This window comes from Symphalangus syndactylus, chromosome 9 (genome assembly GCF_028878055.3).
Source record: "Symphalangus syndactylus isolate Jambi chromosome 9, NHGRI_mSymSyn1-v2.1_pri, whole genome shotgun sequence".
NCBI lineage: Eukaryota > Metazoa > Chordata > Mammalia > Primates > Hylobatidae > Symphalangus > Symphalangus syndactylus.
This window is the reverse complement of record NC_072431.2, coordinates 57515712-57540470: the sequence shown is the minus strand read 5'-3', so window position 1 is coordinate 57540470 and position 24759 is coordinate 57515712. Positions and strand designations below refer to the sequence as shown.

Sequence of the window (24759 nt, the reverse complement as noted above, 5' to 3'; positions counted from 1 at the left end):
TGGGCCCCAGGGCCAGCTCTGCTCTCCCTTCCCGGGCTCGGGGCCACACCCTCCCACCCACCGGCCCGAGGAAGCGGGAAGACCCCAATCCCCGGGATCCGCGCCCCGCGCGCCCGAGGCAGGCGGGCGGGCGACGTAGCGGCGCACCCCGCCCCGCCCCGGCGTACGTGGCGGGGGCGCGCACGCACGCAGGTGCGGGGGCGCGCAGGGCCTGGCCGGCAAGGCGGCGGGCGCGCGCGCGGCTCGGGGAGGCGGCGGCAGCGGCGGAAGCGGCGAGGGCGGCGGGCGTCCGGCTCTGAGGTGGTGGAGGCGGCGGCGGCGGCGGCGGCGGCGACTCGGGACTGGGCTCGGTTGGGAGGAGCGAGGGTCAGAGCGCCGCAGCGAGCGCTGATCTCCCGGCTTGACCATCCGCCTGCCGCCCGGACGCCTGGGCCGCGGAGTTTGTGTCCCGGCTCGGACCCCGGCGCCCAGCCCGGAGCCGTAACCTTGAGGCGGCGGCGGCGGGGCCGGGCCGGGCCGGGCCGGGGGGCGGCGGCGCTGGATCCGCGGCTGCCCGATCGTTGGCGGGAGATGTCGAACCCCGGGACACGCAGGAACGGCTCCAGCATCAAGATCCGTCTGACAGGTACGGCCGGCGGGAGGCCCACCCGTGCCCCGGCGCCCCCTCGCCCTCCCCGGAATTCCCCGCAGGGCGCCCTTGGAAGCGGCCCTCCCCCACGCCGGCCGTTGTCCCAGGACCTCGTCACCCCTTTCGGCGTGCGCCCCTCGCTTCTCCCTCCCGGCCCCGCCCCCTCGCTGTTGCCCGGCCCCGCCCCCTGGCCGCTCGCGCCCCCTCGGTCTCGCGTTCCCTCCTGTTCCCCCGCACCTGCCCCCTCGCATCTCTGTCCTGGCCCCGCCCCTCTCATTTCCATTCACGACCACGCCCCTTGCATCTCCTTCCCTGGCCCCGCCCCTCGCTTCTCTTTTCCTGGCCCAGGCCCTTGCATCTCCTTCCAGGCCCTTTCCCTTTCCCCTCACCTCTCCCCGGCTCGGCCCCTTGCCTCTCGCTTCCCTTCCTCTCCCTAGCACCTGACCCCTCGCTTCTCCCTCCAGGCCCCGCCCCCTTGCCGTTCACCTCCATCCCTGGTGGTCCTCTCTCTTCCCCACCTTTTCCCCCGCCCCCCGCACCTGACCCCTCACATCTCCCTGGCCCCGCCCCCTCTCCTCTCTGCTCCCGCCTCCTTACTTTCTGGCCCCGCCCCCTCGCTTCTTCCCTGCGTCCAGCTCTCTCGCTTCTCTCTGGTCCCACCCCCTCACTTCTTTCCTAGCCTGGGCCCTCACTTCTTCCTGGTCCCGCCTCCTCACTTCTTTCCTAGCATCGGCCCTCACTTCTTCCTGGTCCCGCCCCCTTCTCTCCTTTTTTTCCTCCTCCGCCGTTTTTACCCCCTCCATCCTTCTCCTCGCTTCCCATCCTCTCCGCCCACCTGCCCCCTCGCTTTTCCCTCCTGGCCTTGCCTCTATTCCCCTGGTCCCATCCCTCACTTCTCACCACTTTCCCATCATCTCTCTTGCTTTCTTGTTTCCTCTCCCACCTGCTCCCTCCCCTCATCCTCCTGGTCTTTCCCACCACTTCCAACCTATTTTGCTACCTCCCCTTCCACTTGCCCCCTTGCTTCTCCCCTCCTGCCCCGACCCACCCTCTTCTCACTCCCCCATCCTCTTTCGTTTCTCCCTCACCCCCCACACCGTCCTCCTCCCTGCTTCCCCTAGCCCCGCCCCTCACTTTCAAGCCCCGCCTTAATTCCTGCCTAGCCCCGCCCCCTCGTTGCTGTCTGGCGGGGCCACCACCCTTTCTTTCCTTCAGCCTGAAATTCCTCAATCCTATCTTGTAGCTGCTCCCAGTCCTGCTCTCCTCACTTCTTCCTGGTCCAGCCCTCTTCATTCTCAGTCTGGGCCACTTCCTGTCTCTCAGGCCAGACCGCTAGCTACTTTTGACTCTGCTTCTTCAATTTTTACCTTTTCTGCATTTTGTTTCACCATCACCCCCACACTCAGCAACCCCGAGCGCCCGTGAGACTCTGATCCCTACTCCCACACTCACTGGAGGCTTTGGAAGCTGCCCACACGCAGGCTCCTTGATTCATTTCGTCTTCAATGAAAAGTCCGTGTTTCCTGGGTGGCTCTGTAGTGCCACCGTCAAGGGTGAGCGCAACGCTCTGCCGTGGGCCTGCGACTTGGTGGCGCGGATGTGATGCCAACCTGTCTCCCCCCGGGCTCCAGAGGTTCTGGACCAGGCTGCATCCTCGTCTTCCCTTTCTGACTCTCATTGGTACTACTCTCTTCCCAGTTTCAGTTCATCCCTAAAGCAGGATGGCCGTGTTGCAAATGTGGCTCTGCTCCGGGACTTTCCAAACTCGAATATTTCCAGCTCTCGAAGGAAACTAAAAAGTTCATTCTAATCCCCGTCAGGGATTTTCCCCTGGATTTTTCTGTTCAGTGGCTCAGTCGGGTGAGAACTCCAAAGTCCTGGTCTGGTCAGGTCCTTTCAAAGAGAGAATGAGCGTTTTGAACACTTTATGGCAGATGCGCAGCCATAAAGTCATCGGTAAAATCCATGCAAACAATAGGTAACTTTTTCTTAACTAAAATTTACTTTGAGAGCCCATAGTTTTGCATGGCCCAACTTTTGTCTTAAGAGAAGGTTTTGTTTTTTTGTATAAAGATATCAGATAATGATTTGGACCCAAACCCAGACCCTGGTTTTGTAACGTAAGAGGTAGTTTCCCCTGGGATCTTTGCTTCTGGGGAAATATATTTCTTATGCCAGGGCTGATAGGAAACACTTCTCACTTTGTAGATACAATGTAGATACACTTTTATTTATGTGGTAAGATAAAAGTAACATTTTTGAGATTGTAATACTTGTAAAGCTTTTAACTTGGTTCTGATTTACAACTCAGTCTGTAACTGACATCAGATTGGTTTCAGGAATCTTGTTAAAAGCGAAAGCAACTGATTTTGTGTTAGAAATATGATGAATGTTTTAGAAGGAATAGGTTTTAATTGAAATGTTTATGTCTGGTATATATATATTAATCAATCCTAGTTGCCAAGCCTGGGCCTTGAAAGAGAGGACTTGGTTTGTCCTCCTCCCAAATTATTTTTGGATTCAGGAATTTAGATTATCGAAGCAAGAATCCTTTAAGGAATTTTTGGATGACATTTGATAGGGAAGGATCAGGTGATGAGTGTTCTTTCTGAAACACCTTTTCCCTTTTCCTTTCCCTTTCAGTAGATGTTATGAATGGTTTGAGAGGATTTGTGAGTGTGATCATCCTTACAGTAGGATTGCGGTTTAGCGGTGATGGTGTATACATGCAATGCCAGTACGTGGAACCTTAGTTTACCTTGAAAGGTTTGAACTAGAAATTTGTTGACAGTGGAATAGGTTTTAGCCTCATCTTTCTGGTTAAGGGAAGTTTGAATTCTCACTTCTGGGATGTTGAGTAGCAATCTTTTCAAAAGTTGAATACTTTTGTTACAGGTTTCAGAGTTTATTTCCATGTTTGTTATTTGAAAAAAAAAAAGGACTTTTAAAAATGAGGGATATTTCAACCAATCAATGAATACACACAAAGTGAAATTCAGTGCAAAGATAGTGAAGATGGCCTGGCGCCCTGGCTCACGCCTGAATCCCAGCACTTTGGGAGGCTGAGGCGGATCACGAGGTCAAGAGATTGAGACCATCCTGGCTAACACGGTGAAACCCCGTCTCTACTAGACATACAAAAAATTAGCTGGGCGTGGTTGCTCACGCCTGTAATCCCAGCACTTTGGGAGGCTGAGGTGGGGCGGATCACGAGGTTAGGAGATTGAGACCGTCCTAACACAGCGAAACCTCGTCTCTAGTAGAAATACAAAAAATTAGCTGGGTGTGGTGGCACGCACCTGTAGTCCCAGCTACTCGGTAGGCTGAGGCAGGAGAATGGCTTGAACCTGGGAGGTGGAGCTTGCAGTGAGCCGAGATTGCGCCACTGCACTTCAGCCTGGCGACAGAGCAGACTCTGTCTCAAAAAAAAAAAAAAAAAAAAAAGATATTGAAGATACTACATTTAGAACTTTGGGGTCCACGATTCTATTTGGGGGTGAATAGGGCATTAGATTTACAGTTAAGAGACCTAGATTCTAGACAGATTTCTCATTAACTACATGTTACGGAACAAGTTACTTAACCTTTTTGGGTCTCAGTTTCTTTATATATCAAATGAGATTTCAGCTCCATTATAATACTCTTTGATCCTCCTTCTCACAGGATATATCAATTTAGCTACCTACTTATTTCAAATTACTGTTGGGCACTTGGGCTTACCGGTATTCTTAATCGTGATATTCAGAAAATTGTGTTGGAGTGTAGCACATGTGTTTGACTTATGCCAAGCATTAATTTTGTGTATTGATTACATTTATGACTTCATTTCTTCATGTGGGATTGTTTTTGAAAACTGTTAGGTAATATGTTGAACTGCTTTGGCAACCTGGTCTAAACAGTAGAAGAATCTTTGAGCCTTTATATTTAAAATAATAACATTTTAACGAATGTTTTTGTGGTATTTTAGTAGGAAAATAGTTTTTAAGTGGTTTCAGTAGGTTTGGGGGCATAATATATCCAGAATCAAGTGATCGTTGTTAAAGAGCATTATCTTGTAGTCATTGGAGTTCACTGGCAAATCAAACACTTTAGAAACATTTTGATTGAAAAATCAAGCAGGATTTGCAAAAACTTTGTTCTTGTCTGGTACACAAATGAATCCCAGACACATTGTTTAGACCACTTTGGGTAAAAGAATGGAATTCGGGGTTCTACAATGCTCTTCAAGAAAATTAAATTTTATTGTAATGTCAACCAATTAGTTGAAATACCGAGTGCCTAAACTTTTTTGTGCTTTTATGCATTGAAATACTCTCAGATTTCCTGGTGTTTTTATATCTTTTGGAGCATGACTGCATATTGTGAAGCAAGAAAAACTCTTAATTCCAAATAGAGAGGAACAAAGAGAGTTTCCTTGATAGCATGTGGAAATATGAGGTTGTTTTTAAAATTGTAGCTCATGGGATGTAAGGGTGACTTGTGTTTTGGCATTCAGATGGTGCAACTTTGAGTGAAATAGTTGTAGTAATAGCGGTTGATGACGTTGATTGATCAATTACAGGTGTCTCAATTGATTCAAAATAGTTAAGTTTCTCAAGAAAGATTAAGAAAATTGTTAAGACTGTTGACTTTGTCAATTTGTACCAGCTAAGAACCTCACTTATGTAAGGCAGGCAAAACTTTTGTTTCAAAAACCATATAACACAGTTGCTGTGATAAGATGGAATAAGTGGTCAGTTTTTAGCTCCCTTTGCATTTACATTTTCCTTAGGGTCTGCCTCAAGTTTAGGAAGATACAGTTAAGGCAGTTCTTTGAGATGAATTATTGGAAGGTGTAGGATGGGTTAGAACAAATGCTGTTGCAAAACTTGAATTGCAATTATACTTTAAGAAGAATCACATTCTGCCAAATGGAGGTTTTTGTCATTGATTTTGTGATTTGATCACATTTGTGTTGCCCTTTAAAACAACTTTCTTTTTTCAAATCCGTTTTTTTTCCTTTTAGTCTTCTTGACCCACCCAACTGACTTTAGACATGAAATCTTTCATATGCTTTATTTCTATCTCCATTTTTACAGTAGTTTTGATTTATCAAACTAGGATTTTTTTACTTCAAGTCCATCTGTCAGAGTTTAAAACCTCTAGTCTTGCAGTTACAAAAGTCGTTTCTGAATGTTGGGTTTTTCTGTCTTCCACACATTTTCATTTTCTTGGTTCAGTCACAATGTCAGGTTCCAGTGTGGAAAATTGGGTGAAAGAAAGGAGGTTTTGGAGGCTGTGTTATTTATGAAATATTTCCTCATGGATTAAGAAAGAAAAAAAGACAAAAAGACAAATAATGTTTCAATATCACCTTAGTGATCCAGTTAACTAGACTGGCTGTTTTGTACAACATCGTGGGCACTGGTTAACAGTTAAAATAGCTGAATTGTGCATTTTATTCAGTGGTTCAAAAAAGCCTCAAATGGATGAAATAACTTGGTATCTTCGCCATGCTATGATTTGCTGGGTAAGAAAGCTAACTTTTAGGATGCTTATTTGGATCAATTTTTTATAATTTCAAAACCATTTTAGAGGCTAATTTTTTTAAACAAATAAGGAATATACAATTTTTTTTTTTTGTCACTGAACGTTTTAAATTACTGGTTTGTTATTTTGTAAGTGAGTTTGTAAGTGAAAGCCTCCAACTTAAATTAGCTTCTTGTCCAGGGAACTCATTCTAAGTCCCTAAAGCCTTTCTAGTTAAAGGAAAGCCATGGAGCTATGTTTAAAAAACAAAAGCACATAGCCATGGGGCTTGGCCATATCTTCTTTTTAAAATGTCACTATTACTTTTTGTCTCCAGATGCAATTTAATCCATTTAGATATTTAAACCAAGTGGAATGTTGTTTCCACATTTCTGGACGAATGGGGGAAAAAACCCTCGTATTGTTTTAAAACAAGGCTTAAATAATGTATAATCAGCGCGTCTGGTGATGCGCCCCACTCCGTAATTCCAGCTGTGTTCACCTCCACTGCAGCTGAAAGGAATTCTAATTGGCTGAGGAATGTCGGCAACATCGTTCATCACTGAGCAGGAACCTACCCTCCTGGCTGCTGGGTGATGCATTTCAGATGTTTAAAGCTCCGTAGCCCAACTTGAGGCTTGCTTTCAGGAGTCTGGAAGAGACTGTCGCGAAGCTGCAGATTGTAGATGGCAGCCTGCGTTCTTCTTTGTATGTTGGGCATCTGCTGAGTTCTCTAAAGGGCATGGTGCTTTCCTGTGGTTCCAACACTGGACTGGGGATCAGAAGGTCTGAATTTGATTTCTAGTTCACACAAGTACCACAGTGAAGAAAGGAGAGGGGGTGCATAGAATTACAATCTTTTCATGATTCGGTTTTCCTATCTTTAATGCCAGAGATCTTTTTAGATCACAAAAGGACCTGCTAGAGATGGATTAAATATTTTAATGGGTAATTATGAATTATTTATAGAGTAGCACAATGTTAATACGGTCATAAATTCCTGTTATTTCTTATTCCTAACTAGCCAGGTAAATAGTAAAGCTAATAATGTACTCTGACATTGAAGAAAATCTATAGAACCGGTTAATAAACATGGAAAAATAATACAATGAATTGATAAATTATGTATTCAGAAATTCCTTAGAGAAATAGTGTTAGAAGCCAAAACCAGCATTAAAAATAAAATATTTTTATTTTATTTTATGTTTTTCCCAGGCCAGGTAATGTGCCATCGGACAGCATCATGTTTATTTTTTGTTTTGTCTGGAGACGGGGTCTCGCTCTGTTACCCAGACTGGGGTGCAGTGGCACGATCACGGCTCACTGCAGCCTCGACTTCCTGGGCTCCAGTGATCCTCCCACCTCAGCCTCCCGAGCAGCTGAGACCACAGGCATGTGCCACCACGGCCAGCTAATCATTTTAGATTTGGTAGAGATGGGGTTTCGCCCTGTTGCCCGGCTGGTCTTGAATTCCTGAGCTCGAGCAATCCACCTGCCTCAGCCTCCCAAAGTGCGTGGATTACAGGCATGAGCCACTGCACCTAGCCAGCATCATCTTTAAATGATGAAATTGTGGATACATTCCCATTAAAATCAGGAACAATGCAGGGATATACACTGTCAAGATAGTTATTATTAATAACTAGAGAAAGACATCAGAAAGCAGGAAACAAAATTGCTGTTATTTACAGACGTTATATCTTTAAAAGCCCAAAAGATCAGCTGAAAAACACTTATAAACAATAAAAAACTTTAGCTGGATGGACAATTTCTCCATGGCAAAAAAATAGGATAAAATCAACATGCAAAGACAAACTAGGAAAAACAATCTATAATGGATATGAAAGTGAAAGTCTGGGTTCCTAATATATAAAGAGCCTTCAAAATCAATTAGGAAAAGGCCAGTACCTAATAGGCAAAGAATATGGACAATTCACAGAAAAGAAAATGGAAACGGATTTGAAACATGTGAAAAGACAACCCTATTTTCTCTCTTCCTCTTTCCTTTTCTTTTTTGGAGATGGGGTCTTGCTCTGTCACCCAGGCTAGGCTAGAGTACACTGGCGTGATCATAGCTCATTGCAGCCTGGAACTCCTGGGCTCAAGCGATCATCAGCTTCCTGAGTAGCTGGGACTACAAGTATATACCGCTGTGCCCTGTTCTCTCTAATACCCATTTTCTTTCTCTAAAAATTTATTTTTAATTGATAATCAGCCCTATTCATACTAAACAAACTACAAATTAAAAGTAAGAATGAAACAATTTTTCATCTAGAAGAGTGGCAGATCAAAGAGTTTGAAAATCTTCTGTGAGGAGACAAGGGTGTGGAAAAACAGGTCTTTTACCCTAGTGGTTGAGAATATAAATTGATAGAGTAGGTACTAAGAGCAGTTTGGCACTGTCTATCAGATCATAAATGTTTATGCTCTTTGATCTAGCAATTCTGCATGTAGGACTTTTTTCTTACGGGTGCTTTCACACATTTATGTAAAGTCTGGTGTGCAAAATCATTGCAGCATTGTTTGAAATTACAAAAGACTGAAATCAATGTGAATATGTATCAGCAGGGACTAGTTAAGTAAATTATCGTGTATCCCCAATGATGTGTAGCTGTTTAACATAATAAGATAGTGTTTTATATTCTGATATGGAACATTCTCCAAGATATATTATTGATTGGGGGAAAAAGCATGATTCAAAACAGACGCTGGTGTGTGTACTATTTGAATAATAAAACAAGAAATAAAAATAAAGGGAGAATCTGTAGATAGGTCTGTATAGAATATGACTGGAAGATGTTGACTGTTGATTTCCTTTGAAGAGATTCTCCTGTTCTCCTCTTCAGAGGAAAGAGAGAGAGAGGAAAGAGGGAGAGAGGAGAGAAAAGAGAGGAGAGAGGGAGAGAGGAGAGAAAACGGAGAAGAGAAGGTGACTTTTCATTATATGCCTTTTGTAATATTTAATCTCCTCCCTTCTCTCACCCCCTTGAGCATATATTGCTTTTCAACAATTAAAAAGATTAAAAAGCTCTTAAATAGATAAGAATTTCTTAGAGCAACTAGTAAGTACACTAACTGCCAATAGTAATTGTTTTGAAATATAGACATTCTGAAAAATCAAAATGATTGTGCCAAATGTATTTTAAAAGGCTAAAATATTATAGCATTTCAAAGTACATACTCATAAGGACTTCCTCACTAGGAAGATTCCTGGGTTCTACAGAATAAAACTCCTGGCTACTTGTCTTATAGCTCTGAACAGACTTATTTTCCCAGAGAGTATGTTTATTATATAATAGTGAGATGCCTGACCCCCCCCAAAAGCTTGTTCTATCATATTAAAATAAGGCAAAATGATTACTTTCAGATTAAGAAATTTGGACTCCTTAGATCTTGTTTATTCAGTGAGTTCTTTAAAAAACTGAGGTCTTGGTTCTGAATAATAGTGGTTTACATAATTTATTTAGAATGTCATTTGGGGTTATCTCTGACCCATTTTTATAAAATAATCTCATCCCTAAAGTAGGAGTAAAATGCTCATTTGCGTGTCAGTAATCATAATTTAGTATTTTTCCAACTATTTATAGTCAATGTGTTTGCCATGAACTTTTTTAAGGGATTGTTTTTAATTTTAGAAGTGCTTCAAAAAGCAATATTGGCATCTGGCTCTGTAGCAGTAGAAAACATGGTAACCCTCAATGTCATATATCAGCTTTTTTCCCCTCTTAGGTCTTTGGGGTAAAAAAATCCAAAGTTTACTCAATTTTATTTCTACATATATTACCTACAAATTATAGAGGTGAGACCTGCTTGCTGCCTGTTCATACCTGTCAGTGATACTAATGCCTCACGTCTGTACATTGTTTCATAGTTTCCAAAGGGTTCTCACATGGTTCCTCACTTGAGCCTGGTTAGGAAATACCTGTAAACATGGGTAGAAGTTTTAGTCCCTTGTAAAACTCTGGTATAATATGAAAACCAGGAAATTGTTCACAGATTCTAAGGATTGGGGAGAAGAGAAAAATAAACAAATTGCTCAGGTGTAGAATTTGCAAAAAAAGTGAAACAAAACCAAAAAACTCTGTAAATAAGGCACGTTAAGTCTTACAGAGTGAGACCCTGTCTCAAAAAATAAAGGGGGGGGTAGAGAAGCACTTTTCCTGATCTAGATCAAGAAGTAGAATATTGCTGGTGCTTGGAATGTCCCCACAATCCTGAAAATACCTCATTCTCACTTTCTACCTCCCTGAACCCCCTCCCAAAGATAACCACAGTCCTCACTTGTAACAGCCTGTTTTTGAACTTTGTATTAATCGAATCATACTGCATGCAACTGGTTTCTTTTGTTCAGTGTTATTTTTGTGAGATTTATCCGTATTGTTATGTGTGGTTGTACATCAGTCATTCTCTTTGCTGTTCAGTATCCCATTATGGGCATATACCATAATTTATCCCTTTATCTGTTGATGGGCAGACTCCTTTCTAGTTTTGGCTTTTAAGACTAGTGCTGTTTGGAATTTTCACGTATGTGTCTTTTGGTGAGTATTTGCATACACTTCTGTTGGGTGTATACTCAAGAGTAGAGTCACTGGACTGTGGAATAGGCATATGTTCAACTGCAATGAAACTTGCCAAATGCTTTTCCAAAGTGGTTGTACCAATTTACATTTTCCACCAGTAGCATATGAGAGTTCCAGGTGCTCCTTTACCAACCTGGGTGTTTTCTTTTTCATTTTAATCCTTTCGTTGAGTGTGGATTGGTGCCACATATTGTGGTTCTACTTCCTACTTTCTCCAATCTGTGCCTTAAATGGCAGCCTTAGAAATCTTTTTTTTTTTTTTTAATTTTGAAGTAGTGATAGATTCACAGGAGATGGGAGAGAAATGTACCCGAAAGTCCTGTGTATCCTTCACTCAGCCTCCCCCAGTTTTAGTGTTTTGTATAACTGTGGCATAATGTCAAAACCAGGAACTTGTTCACGGGTTCTAAGGATTGGGAAAAAGTAAGGGCAAAATAACACAAGAAAAAGACCCAGGAAACTAACTGTTTACATTGGTGCAATCCAGAGCTTAGTCAGATTTCACTAGCTCCGCGTGCACTGTGTGTGGGTGTGGGGTGTGTGCGTGTGTAGCAGTCTGTGCAGTTTGATCCCATGTACAAATTCATGTCACCACCATTGCAATCAAGATGCCCAGCTGCACCACCACCCCAGCCTCCTTGGAGCTATCCCTTTCTAGCCGCACCCACCCATCCCCAGTCCCTGGGACCCTGGTAACCACTAAACTGTCATCCCCAAATCTTTTAAGAGCATAAATCAGATCATGTCATTTCCTTCCTTTAAGCCCTCCAGCAGCTCCCTACTCAGAATAAAATCAAACTCCTTCTGTGATCCTGCCCTCTTCCTCTCTGGCCGCCTCTGTGCCAGGTTCTGCCTTATTCTCCACCCCAGTCCTCAAATATGGCGAGTTTAATCCTGCTTAAGGGCTTTTGCATGAATTATTTCTGTGTGTGTGTGTGTGTGTGTCCGTGTGTCTGTGTGATGTTATAATACTCTTCCTCTCGACTTCTCAATGGCTTCTTCCTGTCATTCAGGCCTTCAGCCTAAATAAATATCATTACCTCAGGGAGACCCTCCCTGACCATCCCTTCATAGTCGCTCCCTCACTCACGATCAGGCAGCCTATTCTGCTATCTTCACAGCACTCACCACTTCATGGTATTTTTGTTTGGTTGTTCGCCCATCATCCATCTACCGCTGTCCAATAAATTTTTATTTTCTGTCTCTGCTCTTAGTCAAGTTCCGTGAAGCTAGGGTCCTTGCTGTCTGTTTACTTCTGTATCCCCTTCAACACTACTTGGCACCTGCTGGTGCTCATAAATACCTGGTGAATGAGAGAATTAATGCCCTCCTTGTTTATTGGATCTCCTGGTCACCTCTGAGTTGGGCATCGGAGGACACCTCTCCTGGAGGCAGCATTGCATTCATAGCCACTTCTTGTTGATATGATATGAGCAGGGATTAGAGATCAAGCAGTTACAGGTTGTTGTCAGCCAGGCTTGGGGTTTCTTTGACTATGTGATACCCTAAAAGCTCAGTCTACTCTATCTTGGGCTTCTGGGCCGTTCCAGGGGCTTGAACCAAAGCCTGAAATTTTAATTCTGGAATTTGGCCCATCTTCATAGCATTTGCTTTCCTGGTCTTTTCCTTAGCCTCTCCCTCAGGGCTGTTGGGGATAACTGGTTGGGCTGGAGAGACACCATTCATTTGCCCCTTGCTCAAGCTTTGCGGTTGCATTTTGAATAACGTTTCCCATTTTCAGGCTGTGAATACTGGACCTGAGTGCTTGGGAGAAACCTAGGGAAGGCTTCTTTTGCTCACCCTACCCCACAGCCTTATCTCCTGCTAAGTCGACCCCTTCCCTCCCTTTCTTTCTTCATGCTATCTCTTGGTAGCAGAAAACCTAGGTTAAATTGGTTCCATAGAGAGAATTTTAGTGAATTCACTGAAAAGCCCAAGCCATTCCAATGGCAAAGCAAGGACCTGGTTTCTCTCTGTATCTCAGTGTTGTGACCTCAGCACCATTCATGACCATCTCTTCCCCTTGTGCTCAAAAGGTGGCTGCCAACAGCTCCATGGCTGTTTGGTTGCAGCTTTAAATCCAGCGAAAAGTTAAAAATCTGCTTCTTCAGCAGCTCAGTCCTGGGGTAGAAGGCCTGGAGTTGAATCCTCTTGTCTCATTGGCCTAATCTGGGTCAAGTGTTCATTGCTGAACCAACCGCTGTGGCTGGGATGATGGGATGTGCTCATTGGACAATTAGGTTCCATCTTTGAATCTAATCAGGGGGTTAGTCCCACCCACAATACAGACTTGGGTTATTTGGGGGAACAGGAATATGGATGCCAGGTGGGCAATCAATAAATAACTAGATGATACTGATTGTTTTCTTTTAAAATTTATAATGTTAGCTTCATTATGCTGAGTAAAAGGAAGGTACAGCTACCATTTAATGCACTTCTGAAAAAGAAGTATACCTTCTTTGTGGTAGTATGAAGCAAAAGATTTGGTAAAAGTGCCAAGAATTTTTGACCAAGGGTTAGGAGTGGTACCTTTATATGTGAACTTAGCCCCATAAATTTTGTTGTCAATTTGTATTGCAGAATGTTCCTGGATTGTTGTATAATGTTATACCGGACTTTTTGTTTTTCTTTTTGGAGACGGAGTTTCACTCTTGTCGCCCAGGCTGGAGTGCAGTGGTGTGATCTCAGCTCACTGCAATCTCTGCCTCCTGGGTTCAAGTGATTCTCCTGCCTCAGCCTCCCGAGTAGCTGGAATTACAGGCATGTGCCACCGTGCCTGGCTAATTTTTTGTATTTTTAGTAGAGACGGGTTTTACCATGTTGGCCAGGCTGGCCTTGAACTCTTGACCTCAGCTGATTGGCCCGCCTCAGCCTCCCAATGTGCTGGGATTACAGGTGTGAGCCACTACGCCCAGCCTATTTGGGAGTATTTTTAAACAAAATTCAGGTACAGATTATAGGAATACATTCTTAAATTATTTCTCTAGAGAGAACAGGGCAGTTTTAAGAAAGAAAAATACATGCTGATTGTCTGTAAATTGAATTCAGGATGTGTAGAAAGAAAAATAATTTAGTTTTTATGCAATAATATGATTTTTATAGGATAAGTGATTACCAGCCCTACCCTATAATAAATTCTTTGAAGTAATGTCTGTTCTTGATATCTGGGGCTCTGTATTTTCATTTCTATATTCTTTAAAAAAAAAAAAAAGTTCTCGTAAGATGCTTTGCTGAAGTTCGAACCTGTGTTCCAGGAATGGTTGAATCCCACAGACCCCCAAGCTCTTCTGTCTGTGGAATCAGCGAGGTGGAATGATTAAGGGCTGGACTGGAGCCAGCCTGTGCCTTTACACAAATGACATAATTTCTTAGTTTCCTTAGCTATAAAAATGGGGGAAGGCTGGGTACAGTGGCTCACACCTGTAATCCCAATATTTGGGGAGGTTGAGGTGGAAGGATCACTTGAGCCCAGGAGTTTGAGACCAGCTGGGGCAACACAGCAAGAGCCTATCTATACAAAAATAGAAAAAAATTAGCTGGGCATAGTGGTGCACACCTGTAGTCCTAGCTACTTGGGAGGCTGAGGTGGGAGAATTGTTTGAGCTCAAGAGGTTGAGGCTGCAATGAGCTGTGATTGTGCCACTGTACTCTAGCCTGGGTGACAGGGTGAGACCGTCTTAAAATAACATAACGTACAAATGGGGAATTAACTGGAATCACTTCAGAGTGTTGTGGGTAGTAAATGAAATAATCCACATGCACTGTCTGGTACATAATGTGTTCAATATGTGTTAGCTAATAGTAACATGGTCTCATTTCAAGGAATCTAAGATGACCACTTGCAAGTCATACCATTGTTTTATGTACTACATAAAAAGAAACACAGGTAATTATATTGCAAAATGTTGTTCATTTGAAGATTTCAAAACATCTGAAAAAATGTGTCTTGAAATCAATGATAATACGGTTTTAGGGCTGCCTCTGACTTGGAAGTCCTGGGAATTGTTTGCATACTCATAAATATACACCATCTGTCTTGGTTTAAACATAATAGAGTATGTTCTAAAGTTTCTTTTCATTTTTGTTTTTGTTCTAAACTTAACATTGAATTTGGCCTCATGTGTTGCAACACTGGAAATTTAATAATCACTCATTTATTCTGTAGGCTTAAATAATGGATTATATAACACCCAAGATTGGCTTGGCAACTTCGGTTATTTACTTTTCTTCAGCGATTTAGAAAAAACATGAGACTTGTTTTTGGAAATCGTTACTATTGCTTGAATAAACCTGTTTGGGAGGTAAAGGCAGGTTAAATGGTAGTGCCGGTAACCGCTTAGAGTAGCACGAACTATTGGCAGAAAGTCTGCTTAGGTAAACACCTTTGATACACCCAGCACATTCAGTTTAGAAAGTACAATATTGATGTTTGAAAGCAATGCGTGGTAGTTGATTTTCCACTAAAATTTAAATGTGGACAGGGTATTATAGAGCTTGAATGATAGTCACAGGCTATTTAAGGACCAACTTGTACAGTAAAAAGTTGCTATGTAATACGCTTAGCATAAATTTAGAAGTAAAACCCGCAAGGATAGCATATAGCCTTGTGAGAATGCCATTTCCCTTAGGAGCCTGGTATTTAGAATGTTATGAATGGGATATTTATTATAAGCCTGTTTTTTTTAAAGGCTTGCTTTTTGATATTAATATTGAAATGAATTATGGAAGCCTTTTTGGGGACTTGACCTGTTTACTGACTGCATTATTTATGGCTTAACCTCATCAGCCAAATGTCAGCAGGATTCTACTTTTAAGACAACCACATGAGAAGAACAGATGTGCCATTGGGTCATCTTGTCATAAGCCCCAGAGGCTATCTTCTGGCACATCTGGCATGTGATGTATTTAAGTATTATTTGAGGGTGTTGAGTATAATTTTGTAAAAGACTGTACCCTGGTACATTCCATATCTTAATGCATTCTGAAACAGCAATATTTTTTTTTTTTGAAAACCCCAGAGAGTTTATGTACTGTATTTTGCATAGGGTTCAGCTGAACAGCACAAAAAGTACATTTTTATTTTAGAAAAGGAGTTTTGGTTTAGAAAATGGAACCCTGAATTGAAATAAAAGTAAAATTATTCTCAAAAGGAGACAGTTTATCGATTTAAGTACATTTTGTATCGCCTGTGTCGTAGTGTTGTTTATATTTAGAACAGACGCAAGCCAGTCCACGATCTCTCAGCAAGACTTTACAAAAGGATATGATTTTGTCACAGTTACTCCAGGTGTTTCATTTCAAGCAGTATGAGTCAAGGCTTTGGTGTTTCTCATACTAGAATAAATTGGACTTTATTCAGGAAAAAAACCCAACTTGTTAATTTGAAGTGCATGTCTGAAAACCTAAAGATTATTTTAGTTAATATTGCTAAGTAGATAATACATACATATGGTATAAAAGGGTGATCGTGAAAAATATGCCTCCTTTCCCCTCTGTCCCTTGTTAACCAGCTTGCCTCCAAAGAGCTGTCCTTTTTTTTTTTTTATTTACGATTTTTTTTTAGAGATGGGGTCTTGCTATGTTGACCAGGCTGGTTTTGAACTCCTGGCCTCAAGTGATCCTCCCATCTCGGCCGTCCAAAGTGCTAGGATTACAGGCGTGAGCCACCAGGCACGGCCGAGCTTTTCTCACCATGGTATTCTTGTGTTCTTCCAGAGATTTTTTTTAAATGCCTCTTCCTTTTCTCACTCCCTCCCTCTTTTTCTTTTAACACAGATGGGAGCATTGTGTGTGTATTGTTGTATACTTGCTTTTTGCACATAGATCAGGGATTTCTCCATTTCCTTACCTCCTGATCTGCCTCCGTGGCAGGAACATTCACTATGCAATGACTATCCCTGTGCTCGTCAACATTCCCGTGTGACCTTGCTGTTAGGTGGGACCATGTAACTACTTCTGGCTAGCAAACTGTGAGAAGTGAGTTGTCCCACTTTGGGGCTGAAGCACTAGGAACCTCCAGCTCTGCCACAGAAGCTGTGTGTCATGTGGTGGAGCCTCTATCAGCCTAGATCCCTGAGTGATTACGTGAAGCCGAAGCTGGCCCTTCCTCCCTGGCCCCTGCTCAGACCCAACCTATGCTGAACACGTAGTTGAGCAAGAAATAAACTTCTGTTATGTTAATTTGTTTCTACATCACACAGCTCCTCTTGATATAGCTGATTTCTTTTTAATAGCTGTGAAATTCATAACACTTTGAATGAACCCAGTTCAGATTATCAAATGCTTAAGAACAAAAGAGCATCTAATTAAAGAATAATAACTTTAAATATACAAATACCAGATCAATGCATCTTATCCCAATGTGTTGCCACACAAATATCTGTATACATAATTTCTAATTAAACTTTTTAATTGTTTTAAATTTATTTTTCTGAGATGGCGTCTCGTTCTGTCACCCAGGCTGGAGTGCAGAGGCGCAATCTCAGCTCACCACAACCTCCATCTCCCGGGTTCAAGCAATTCTCCTGCCTCAACCTCCGAGTAGCTGGGACTACAGGCACACGCCACCACGCCCGGCCAATCTTTACATTTTTAGTAGAGACGGGGTTTCACCATGTTGGCCAGGCTGGTCTTGAACTGCTGACCTCGTGATCCGCCTGCCTCAGCCTCCCAAAATGCTGGGATTACAGGCGTGAGCCACTGCACCCAGCCCAGCCCATAATTAAAAAAAAAAAAGGAATATATGGTTATTGAAAAGTATAAAGAAGAAATAAGTACTTTATTATTTGAAATGAGGCTTGATTCTTTAATATTAAGGCTTATAATTTTTGCATTAGAATTTGATATTAATTTTCTAGTAGTTCTAAAGGAAGATAAATACCAAAGCCATACATGCTCGCTGTTCTCATTGAATACTACAGTCAATAGAGAGGAGTATTGAAAAAGACTCTCTCTACCAGAAACTTAACAGCCATAGGGAAATTGGGCATTCGCTAGAAACAGTTAAGTAACAATACAAAGCGCCCCCTAGTCTAGCTGCTGGGGAGGCCAAATGTGAACTGGCTCTAGAAATATCTGGGTGGGCTGAGAGACCATGTGGTAATAGCATAAGCGAAGACAGAGTGGACATGAGTCTGGCTGCTTTGCAGGTCAGACTGACAGAAGAGGTGCCAGGCAGGTAGAGGGAAGAGAGGACACTTGGCTTCTGTAGAAGTCGTGAGATATCGGGGAGATTGGATCAGGAAATGAGATGATAAGTTGTAATTTTATGGGCCTGCTGGATAGAAAGTAGGGACTTTTCCTTTCATGCCCTGAGGATAGCATGGGATCCAGGGACTGGAGTAGCATGGTAACTAAGGGCCAGGTGCTGGAGGCAAGTGGTCTGGGTTCCAGTCCTGGCTTTGCCACCTTCTAGCCATGGAAAATGCCAGCAGGGTGCACAGGTAAGTGTATAGGTAATGTGAGCTGTGATGATGACTGCTATTGTGCCACTTGGGAAGGAACCTGGTGACACAGAGCGACACCTAATGAGGGAATAGAGGAGGCCCCATTCACAAGTGTGTTACGTGTTTGCACAAATGCTGGATGATAGTCTTTCTAGGATGTTTCCCAAGCACTCCTTTATTGGGCCCAAAGTTTAGACTAAGTGCTTTACAAAGATTCTTTAAAACAAAAACAAAAACATTTATTGGCTGGGCACAGTGGCTCATGCCTGTAGTCCCAGCACTTCGGGAGGCCAAGGTGGGAGGATGGCTTGAACCCAGGAGCTCAAGACCAGCTAGGGCAACATAGTGAGAACCTCCCATCTTTTAAAAAACAAAAACAAAAAATTAGCCAGGCATGGTGGTACATGCTTGTAGTTCCAGCTACTTGGGAGGCTGAGGCAGGAGGATCTTTTGAGCCCAGGAGTTTGAGGCTGCAGTGAGCCATGATGGCGCTACTGAACTCCAGCCTGGACAACAGAGTAAGACCCTGTCTCGAATGAATGAATGAATGAAAATTTTTATTGAATAACTACTATGCTCTAGGTTGTCTGGCAAGTGGAGTACTGGACATAATAAACAGGGTAGAGACCAGAGGAAGTAAATACTGTTTATCCATTCTGTACGTTGTTACTAAGTTAATGTCAGGTTTCTATTTGGCCCTTGAAAAACCACTCCAAGTAGATAAGAAGTGTCTGTAAGTAAGTTAAATTTTTGTATGATGACGGGTGTCTTGATAAAGCGCAGTGGCATTCAAAGGGAAGTTTAGTTGGCCCTGCCCTGGATGTCCTTGCTTTAGTATCTTGCTGCTTTATTGTAATATGCTTTCTTAAAACCTTCTTAGAAGTACTAATTGGATCCCAACTGTGGCTCCTCCAGTCAATGGTAAGTTAGTATTTGTATAGTGACTTTTATTTTTCCTTTTTGACACTGGACCTACTTCCATTTACAGTCAGATACTGCTTAAAACCTTTTTGTGGGCAAAGTAGGTCAAACCTAAAGTGCACAGAAGGGAACTGTTCAGGTAGAGAGGCAGATTCTATAGAAGCTCCTGTCCCGTTTTCCCTTCACTTGCTTCTGCCTTTGGATCACTTTTGCTAGAGCTGTGCAGCCTTCATGCCCAAAGCTTGGAGTCTCTCCAAAAGTATTCTGGAATGAGATTCTGCCAAGCGCTAGCATTAAAGCTTCAGTGTTGGGACTTTGGAGTGCCCCTTCTGCCCTTTGGCCTTTTTAAATGGAAACTGGGCGAGGCTGGTAAGCTATACCTTACTATTCTAAGGTGACCACCGCTTGGAATATGGGTTTAAGAGTGCTGCTAACTTGGATTTCCAGTTCAGCTCTGCTGCTTGCTAGTGGGGTGACTTTGGACAATAATAATCAAGCTATTTTTAATTATTGAAGCTCTTTACTATTTGCCAGGCAGCAATGATGCCAAGCACTTTTCATGAGTTGTATTTCCTCCTCTTGACAAACTCACAAGATAGGTCCTATTCTTGTCCCTATTTTTGAGACGGTGAAATGCAATGGAGTCAGCCAACCCAGTTCCACCACATACCAGTAGCCTTGGCCAAATCGTGTGCTTCATCTTTAAGCCTCAGATAAGACCTACCCCATCAGGTTGTTGCAAGGAACAAGTGAAGTAACCTGGCACCCAGCTGTTGCCCAGCACGTTAGGGGCTGACTTGCCTAAGGCTTCACTGAGAGTATTTTGCAAGTGGACTAAAGTTGAACTGCTTTGGGAAGATATTTGGCTTCTTACTTTGTAAGTTGGAGTAAAGATTGTTTCTAAATCTAGTTCTTTTCCTTTTTGTCTCCAGATTAAACTCTTACTATCATTCAGTTAGGAGCTCTTATGTTTAGCCAACGTTCTCAGAAAGTGATCAGTTCAAGGGCTGTGGCATGGAGGGGAAATGATGCAAGCTTCATTATGATACAGATGAGTAACCATATAAAATGGAAAAGAATATTTGTTCTCCCCACATTCCCATCCCCTCTTACCAACCTAGTATTTATCTATCTATTGTGAAATATTTGAGGCAGAGCCTCTCTCTGTCACCCAGGCTAGAGTGCAGTGGTGCAATCATAGCTCACTGCAGCCTCAACCTCCTGGGCTCAAGCAGATCCTCCCACCTTGGCCTCCTGAGTAGCTGGGACTACAGGTGTGCACTACCATGCCCGGCTAATTGTTTAATTTTTTGTGGAGACAGGGTCTCACAATGTTGCCCAGGCTGGTCTCGAACTCCTGGTCTCTAGTGATCCTCAGCCTCCCAAAGTGCTGGAATTATAGGCATAAGCCACCACGCCCTGGCCATAATATTTTTTTATTGCCATTTATAACTTGGCTTACACTGCTACTGGCTATTTACTAAAAATCAGAGCAAACTTTGCCTTGTTATTATGCATTGCATATATATTTTTGAAAGGTCACTCTGTGATTGCAGTTTTACTTAAAAAAAACAAAAGTTTCAGTGAATTCCGGAAGTTTGAGAATTCTTGGTTTAGGCTAGCCCTGTCCTATGTTTCTATTTGGCTCTGTCCTCAGGCCTTGCCACCATTTTCTCTCGGTGAAAGAACTTGGCTTCACATTCTGTTCAGTTTCATGAACCTGCCTGTCACTTTGAGGCAGCATTTGAGATTCTGCTTCATTAGCCTTTGAACTCATGAACCAAGTTGAGAGGATTTGCTACTATAGACAATTGTTGGATCTTCGAGATATTTTGAACAGTTCCCAAGTACAACACCAGCGGTTGTCTAAAAGACACAGAGAAGGGATGTGAAATTATGATTATGTAAAAAAAGAAAGAAAGAAAGAAAAAAGCCCTGTGGTATGGTTGACGTTAGTGCTATGGAGTGAGCCTTTTAGTAGTATGGTCAAGGACACTACTTTTTTTTTTTTTTTTTTTTTTTGAGAAGAATCTCACTCTGTCACCCAGGCTGGAGTGCAATGGTGCCATCTTGGCTCACTGCAACATCTGCCTCCCAGGTTCAAGTGATTCTCCTGCCTCAGCCTCCCAAGTAGCTGGGATTACAGGCGCCCGCTGCCACACCTGGCTAATTTTGTATTTTTTAGTAGAGATGAGGTTTCACCATGTTGCCCAGGCTGGTCTTGAACTCCTGACCTCGGGTGATCCACCCGCCTTGGCCTCCCAAAGTGCTGAGATTACAGGTGTGAGCCACCATGCCCAGACTTTTTTTTTTTTTCTTCTTCTTTTTTTTTTGAGACAAGAGTCTCACTCTATTGTCCAGGCTGGAGTGCAGTGGCCCGATCTCGGCTCACTGCAACCTCTGCCTCCCAGGTTCAAGTGATTCTCCTGCCTCAGCCTCCTGAGTAGCTGGGATTACAGGCATGTGCCACCATGCCCGGCTAATTTTGTATTTTTAGTACAGACGGGGCGTCACCATGTTGCCCAGGTTGGTCTCGAACTCTTGACCTCAGATGATCCACCCGCCTCAGCCTCCGAAAGTGCTGGGATTACAGGTGTGAGCCACTTGCCTGGCCTAACATTTCAAAATGCTAAAAACAGTTTCTTGTAGTCTTTTCCTTGGGTCCAGCATCGTTTGTTGCTGACTATATCAAGCAGCTACCAAGATGGCGCAGTGAAGGTGATGCGCCGTGGAGACTCTGTTCCCCTCGCCGCTCCTTGGTTCCTGCAGAGAGTCCTGTTGGGAGCTCGTTGGAATAATGGTTTTCCCCTGGAGTTTGAGGAGCTTGTCTTGGGTGTGGTGTGTCCCTGCACCATGTGTACAGTTTCCAGACTGCTATGATTTTATCTCTCAGCAATGCGCCAAGAGATTTTAGTGAAAATTTAAAAACCACCAAATCGCCTATCAAACTGAGTTTGAAAAGAGACCTCTTGGGAAAGGACAAGCTAAGTATTCTAAGTGGCCTACGATCCAAAGCATTTCCTGGGCTGAGTGTTTATCAAAGCTGAGCTTTACTTCCAAACTAAGCATGGGAAGGATCTGGGAGTGTTTCCCAGCTGACTGGGGGCAGGGAGAAGAGGAGGATGCGAGTCTTAAAGAACAGAGAAAATATCACTCTCTTTTCTTTTACACAGTTATCTGCTAAAATCTCTCTGTAGCTATAGCTTGCAAACTAGGTGTTGTTTTGGAGGAGAGAGGATAGGTCTGCTAAGTGTTAATTTAGAAATTATATATAATATCTTAATTTTATTTTGGGAATGGAACATTGGGTAAGATTAGCTTTTAAATGGATCAGCTTTACTCTTCAAGGTTAGAAAAATGCATAGAAAATAGCATTATTTCCCTGTTAATTGTCATTAATTTTAACTCACACTAGTTTTTTTTTTTTGCTTTGGCTCTTACCATCTCAGAATTCAAGGTCTAAATTGACATATTTGGGAAGAGCAGGGTGTTGGGGAAACAGAACTGGTAAGTAGATGGTTTTCCTCTCCCATCTGACTCAGTGTTAGAGAACTCTGTTGGAGACGGTGTTAATTTCAATATCCTGATGCCCGATTTTATCGTTATAGACATCCTGGTATACAGAATAGCTTATTTGCTCTCTTAATAGAAATCTTGTAAAGAAAATCCATCTTCCTTATTTCACTGTTTCTTTCCCTTAAAGTTTTTGTATACCACCCCTTTATCAAGAATTAAGATGTTGGGGGAAAAAAAACAAATCTCTTTGGGCTAAATAATGCCAGCTTCACTTCCCTCAATGATGACACATTTATCTGTATTTTAAAGTTGGTTTTTTTTTTTTCCCTTTCCCACTACACTGCTCTGCATGTGGGTTCCCTAGCTGAGAAGCTGCCATTGATGGTGAAAGACTTTAATCTAAATTTAGATTCTCTTCAGAGGTTTCGTGGAATACTTCCTTAAATTAAGCCACAGACTGCAAAAGCTGCTGCTGAGTGGGGCTTCCAGGTTTGTTATTTTTTTTTTCAGCTCTAGAAATAAAGAAGACAGGGCAGGAAGGACTGGCTCTCACTCTCGGCTTCTTTGGGAGATTCTGCCATTGTAGATAGAATCAGCAGCAGCTTCTGTCATGAATTTAAAACTCAGGAGAGAGGATTTGGTGGTAATCTGATGGAAGTGGAAAACAATCACGACTCTGAGGGAGTGTGGGTGAAACAAGTTGCTTTGTTTAGGTCGTGTTGGAGATTGTAGGTAGTAATAGACAATGATAGGACATCTTTTTGTCTGATGCAGTAGACAGTGATAGGACATCTTTTTGTCTGATGCCTGTAAGTGTACCTGGAGACTTTGAAGCCATACTTGTTAGTTCATTCTTGCATTACTATAAAGAAATACCCGAGACTAATTTACAAAGAAAAGAGGTTTGATTGGCTCACGGTCCTGCAGGCTGTACACGAAGCATGGTGTTGGCATCTGCTCAGCTTCTGGGGAGGCCTCAGGAAGTTTCCAATCATAGCGTAAGACAGAGAGCAGGCATCACATGGTGAGGGAAGGGGTGAGGTGCCAGGCTCCTTAACCAGATCTCATGTGAATTACCAGAGCAAGAACTCACTCATTACCATGGGGATGGCACCAACCCATTCATGAGGGATCCGTCCCCATGACCCAATATCTTCCAGTAGGCCCCACCTCCAGCACTGGAGGTCACATTTCAATATGAGATTTGGAGAGGACACATATCCAAACCATATCACCATGAGTTAAACCAATACATTGAATTTTTAGGGACAGTTGGAAGATCTTCAGAGTCAAGACAAAAGAGTTGAAAATGGGGTGTTGGACTATAACTATGAGTATTTTATACAATCTCTCTTTCTCCTTGAATCATAGAAATGGTGTTTGAAGGCTCCTTTCAATATAGAGAACTCCCTTACCTGTCAGTGCCCAAAGGCTCCCAACTGGGTAGATCTGAAGTGGGAGGAGGAAGGTGCCCAGGTTTTCCTGTCCCTGGAGATCCATGGGTCCTGAGGATTGGAGCTTATCATTGAGCAGGCTGTTGTCACATACACAGCCTTCCAGCTTCTATTATGACGCATTGTACTGTTTATATAATCTTGTATTTGGGAAATGCCTAATTATGTTTTTTAAAATTATTCCAATATCTGTCAGTTAGATAAACACTTCTAGAATCTCATTCCCAGTTTTTTTTTCTCCTGGCATGGGTCAACAACCTTCCTGTGAGCATATTTTCATTATATAATGGCCCTTTTATTTACATATTTACTCTTTTTAAAAGGTTAATTTCTTTGTGGGGAGGGAAGGTGATATATACACAGCGTAACATTTAAACTGTACAAGATGGCTTATTTGGAAAGGAAATCTCTTCACGCCTGGCCTTTGCCTTCAAGTTCTCTTCCCCAGAGGCAATCCACTGGTAACAATTCCTTGTATATTTTAGCAAAGATACGCTAGATAAAAATACTTGTGCATATATTCTTTCTCTACCTCCACATCCCCCTTTAAGAAGAAGCATACTATACACTGTTCTGTTCTTTGCTTTTTTCCTCAATATATCTTGGAGATCAGGAATTCAAGACCAGGCTGGGCAAAATAGCGAGACTCTGTCTCTACCAAAAAAAAAAAAAAAAAAAAAAAAAAAAAAAATTGGCATGTTAACTAC

At 42.8% G+C, this 24759-nt stretch overlaps 1 protein-coding gene across 3 annotated transcripts in view; it reads left to right on the top strand.

The window, feature by feature from the left end:
* Window positions 1-243: 243 nt before the first annotated feature.
* Window positions 244-24759, top strand: part of SMURF1 (SMAD specific E3 ubiquitin protein ligase 1) — a 117829-nt gene continuing 93313 nt past the window's right edge. For 2 of the 3 annotated variants that reach the window (XM_055292417.2, XM_055292416.2), the window contains exon 1: window positions 245-625. In XM_055292417.2, coding sequence (XP_055148392.1) covers window positions 571-625 — 55 coding nt within the window. In that variant the 5' untranslated portion in view covers window positions 245-570. Of the gene's footprint in view, window positions 626-24759 lie in introns of all 3 variants that reach the window. The other variant, XM_055292413.2, reaches the window with a different exon arrangement.